Source organism: Stegastes partitus, unplaced genomic scaffold (assembly GCF_000690725.1).
Source record: "Stegastes partitus isolate 25-593 unplaced genomic scaffold, Stegastes_partitus-1.0.2 Scaffold1224, whole genome shotgun sequence".
In the NCBI taxonomy this organism is placed as follows: Eukaryota; Metazoa; Chordata; class Actinopteri; family Pomacentridae; genus Stegastes; species Stegastes partitus.
This window is the reverse complement of record NW_007578955.1, coordinates 59,235-62,949: the sequence shown is the minus strand read 5'-3', so window position 1 is coordinate 62,949 and position 3,715 is coordinate 59,235. Positions and strand designations below refer to the sequence as shown.

General features: G+C 38.5%; 1 protein-coding gene across 1 annotated transcript in view; it reads left to right on the top strand.

Moving 5' to 3' along the window:
* Positions 1-1,376, top strand: part of LOC103368937 (SLAM family member 9) — a 3,873-nt gene extending 2,497 nt beyond the window's left edge. Inside the window, exons 3-5 of the mRNA XM_008297485.1 lie at positions 8-259; positions 470-612; positions 734-1,376. Of these exons, the coding sequence (XP_008295707.1) occupies positions 8-259; positions 470-612; positions 734-1,132 (794 nt within the window). The 3' untranslated portion in view covers positions 1,133-1,376. The remainder of the gene's footprint in view (positions 1-7; positions 260-469; positions 613-733) is intronic.
* Positions 1,377-3,715: the final 2,339 nt, after the last annotated feature.

Here is a 3,715-nt window from a genome sequence, read left to right as displayed (position 1 = left end):
TCTGCAGAAATGGTTCCAAGACCTGTGATGATAATGTCAGGGCTTCAGTCCAACCTCTCTGCTGGATTCTGCAACATCACAGTAAACTGTTCCATCCATGATAAGTGGCTGTGGTTTGAGTGTGAGGGCGAAAGTTGCAGAACATCTCAGAAGTCGTTCAGCAAGTTCAACATCACCATCTACACTGACAACGGAACTGTTGTCTGCAGCGCCAACAACCATGTTAGCAGAAATGATACTTCTCAAAGCATAGCAATGTGTAAGTAATACGGGATGTTTTTAAATCGCAGAGTTGCTAATTCAATAAATTAGTACCTTGACGTATAGCTATATTCATTTCTCTCTTAATAGTTTTGTTGAACTCCTCTGCTATTTCAGTAATTAGTAGTTGTTTGCAACGATTCAAATTTCTGTGTTGTCCTTTCTGTCTGAAAAGACAGAAAGTAAATACTTTTTCATGTGTTTCCAGGTTTCCATTCAGCCGAATCTGAAAACAAAGAGGAACCACAAAATCCATTTATATTAGCATTAGTTACTGCAGTGTTAATTTTCCTGTGTATTTGTGCGTTTCTGATTAAGAAGCTTGTTTCAGCAGCATGCCATCGTCACAGGGTAAGTGACATGCAACAACAAATACTCAACTGGACAGATTAGATAAAAAGTGCAACAGGGTCGTTTTCGAATGTGTGACATATAACGTGACAGAAAATGTATTTTACGGCATTATTTCCAGACAAGGACACGTACTGCTCAAGTGATACAGAGTCAGCCAGTGGAGGCTCGTCCACAATCTGAGCCCAGAGTCTCCACGTCTTCTTCTTCCAGTCAAGCTGAGCCCTGCTATGAGAACGTGGACGTACCACAACCCAACCAGACCAGCAGCCCGAGAGTGGAACTGGGCTCCAAGCAAAGTCACCAAGTGGATACCGTCTACAGCATTTTACAGATGCCAAAAGCGGCTGCTTCTCTTGACAAAAATGACAGCAGCAAAGATACGAGAGGACACGAGAACAGAGAAGAGGGTTTGACTTCAATCGCCCTGGATGAGGCTCAGAGCCCCATCCAAGTTGACACTTTGTACAGTGTGTTGCAGAAGCCGAAAACCTTAAGTCACAGCACCACCAATAGGTGAAAGAAGTTAAATAGTGTGGTCAGAATGCAGTTTGTGCACGCTGGAACGATCATCTTTACACATTTTCACACATGATGCTATTATTTGTTCATTTTTCTGTCTTTTGCATTTTCTTTAACAAAGCATGTTCTGTTAGTGTATTCATGTAAGGTGCACATTGCAAAAACATTCACCAAATGAAGATGAAAAAAAACAAAAGAAATTTGTGCTTGCCAAATGCAACAATAAAAATAAAAGAAAACTCTACTTGTTCATCATTAACGACCGACCACTACAGCTTTGGGTACGCTCAGTAAATCACAGAACATCAGCTGAACGAAGAGAGACCCTTCTTCATTACTCGCATTTCAAACATGCATAGGTCAGCCAGAACTTGAATGAATGAAAATGTCACCCATTAGGAGCATTGTTTGCAGGCAAACTAAGTAAATATACTGATTTTTTCCCCCGTAAAACTCTATTTAGACTGAGACATTTGAGGATATTTACACCACATTTGCTTGCTGATTCCAGAATTCTCATACATTAGTCATTAAAACACGTTTTTTTCAGCAGCAAACGTGATTTCCAAAGTTGAACATATAGCACAAGATGCAGATATGTGTAATTTTCAGTGATGGAAAGCAACTATGCAGATTTAGTCAAGCATCGACCTGAAGTACAGCTTTGAGGTACGTGAGTGTTTCTGTGTATGCCGCTTTATATGTCTACAATTCAGAGGAATAAATTACACCTTCTACTTCTCTGCGTTTATTTGACAGCCTAATTTCTTTCAAGATGACGATTTTTCACAGCAGACAACAGAACAAAACAAAAACAAAAATAAAGAAACCAGTGTTTTCAATCTTACTGGCTACTTACTGAAATCAGTGTGTAGTGGGGGTCACATTTTAGATGCCAGATTCTAAGCATCTGACCAACAATAAATTAATAATTATATAAAAAAACGGATTTATGGATCATAACTTTCCCTTCTTTCCTCTCTCTGTATATAAAACTGGACATTAACCAGCTCCTCCTGCAGCAGCAACAACTGTAACATGCTGCTGACACACTGATGCCTCACTATTAATAATCTAATGAAATTTAGAACAATATGTGAAGTAGGATGTTGCTACTAACACAACAACTTGTGAGGCCACACCAGCTCCTCCTGCAATTATCCAGTCAGCCAATCACGTGGTAGCAGTGCGATCAACAATATCCACACAGGCCAGGAGCTGATAGGAGTTAATACTCTGCTTGAATTTTCTTTTAAACTTTGCATTGACATTGCAGTTACCAAATATATATTTTAGATAACGTCGGCCTCAATAACATATTTAGTCTTTTCATTAAGCTATTATGTATAGATAATGGATGGATTAATTTCGTGTACAGCCTCTGAAATATCCGACTTCTATGGCAGTATTTGAACCTATCATGACACGATTATTTTTATTGGTTAGTCAGGTGGCGGTTATGAGTCATTAGCCAATCAAGTACGAGTATTGTACCCATCCGTCGCTAGATGGGCGGGACCAACGGGACCGGGAAGAACCGCTAACGCAGACGAAAAAAGAAGAAAAAGTTGGTAAAATTCGACAGTAAAACATGTTTTTGTTTATAGGGTAGACGTTTCTTATTATTTAGTAGACTTATGAAGTTGGAAAGTGGATATTTTGTAGCCGTTTTCTTCGCATAATTAACTTGATTAGCGCAAATGCCGTGGCCTCCGAACTGTTGCTAGCTAGCTGTTGCTCGCGCTAGCTTACATGCTAAATGATTAGTGGTGAAGAAACACCTGCGTCGAGTCTCTGAGTGAGAATAGTCGCTAATAATAAACGGAAGTCATGTAGACATGTGGTTTATTGCTTACTGGGAACAATATAGGTATAATGAAATGCTCTTTATATCTGTTTGTGGATGTCTGGACAGAGGGACCCGCCAACTGGTTCAAGTTTTTAACTTCCAAGAAACTGTGAGTACTGAAGGAGCACAAGCTCCAACATGGCCGCTGACCATATGGTACCACAAAGCTGGTAACACAAACCAAGGCATACTGTTGCATTTCATTGCTGTTACTAGGGCTGGATGATAAAGCTTTTTAGTATTAGTTTAATGATCATTTTTAATTACCTTTGCTTTCTTTTTAAACTAAGACCAGGAGTAAAGGGGTTGAGTTTGAATCTCATCACTTTAACCCATTTATCAAGGTACGCAGGTAATTTCAACATGGCATATTGTATTCAAAAACTCTTAAATTCAACTAGGTGAGCATGCCACGAAGTTTCAGTCTGATTATCAGATAATAAGAAACAGAAATAGAAAATTGGCCATGTAAACGCAAACATACATGAATTACTTCTATATAATTTCTTTACTAAGGAAATGTGAGGTTAAAGTGATATGGTCTGAAATTAGAATGATCTTTACTCCATCTTAAAGGGTTGCAGTATACAGGAAAAAAAGGAGGAAAAAATACAAATGGTTTTATAAGGGAACACTGTTTCTATAACTGATTACAGTTGCAACTGAAAATACACTGCTCAAAAAAAATAAAAAAATAACACATCCTAGATCTCAATGAAGGAAATATTCCAA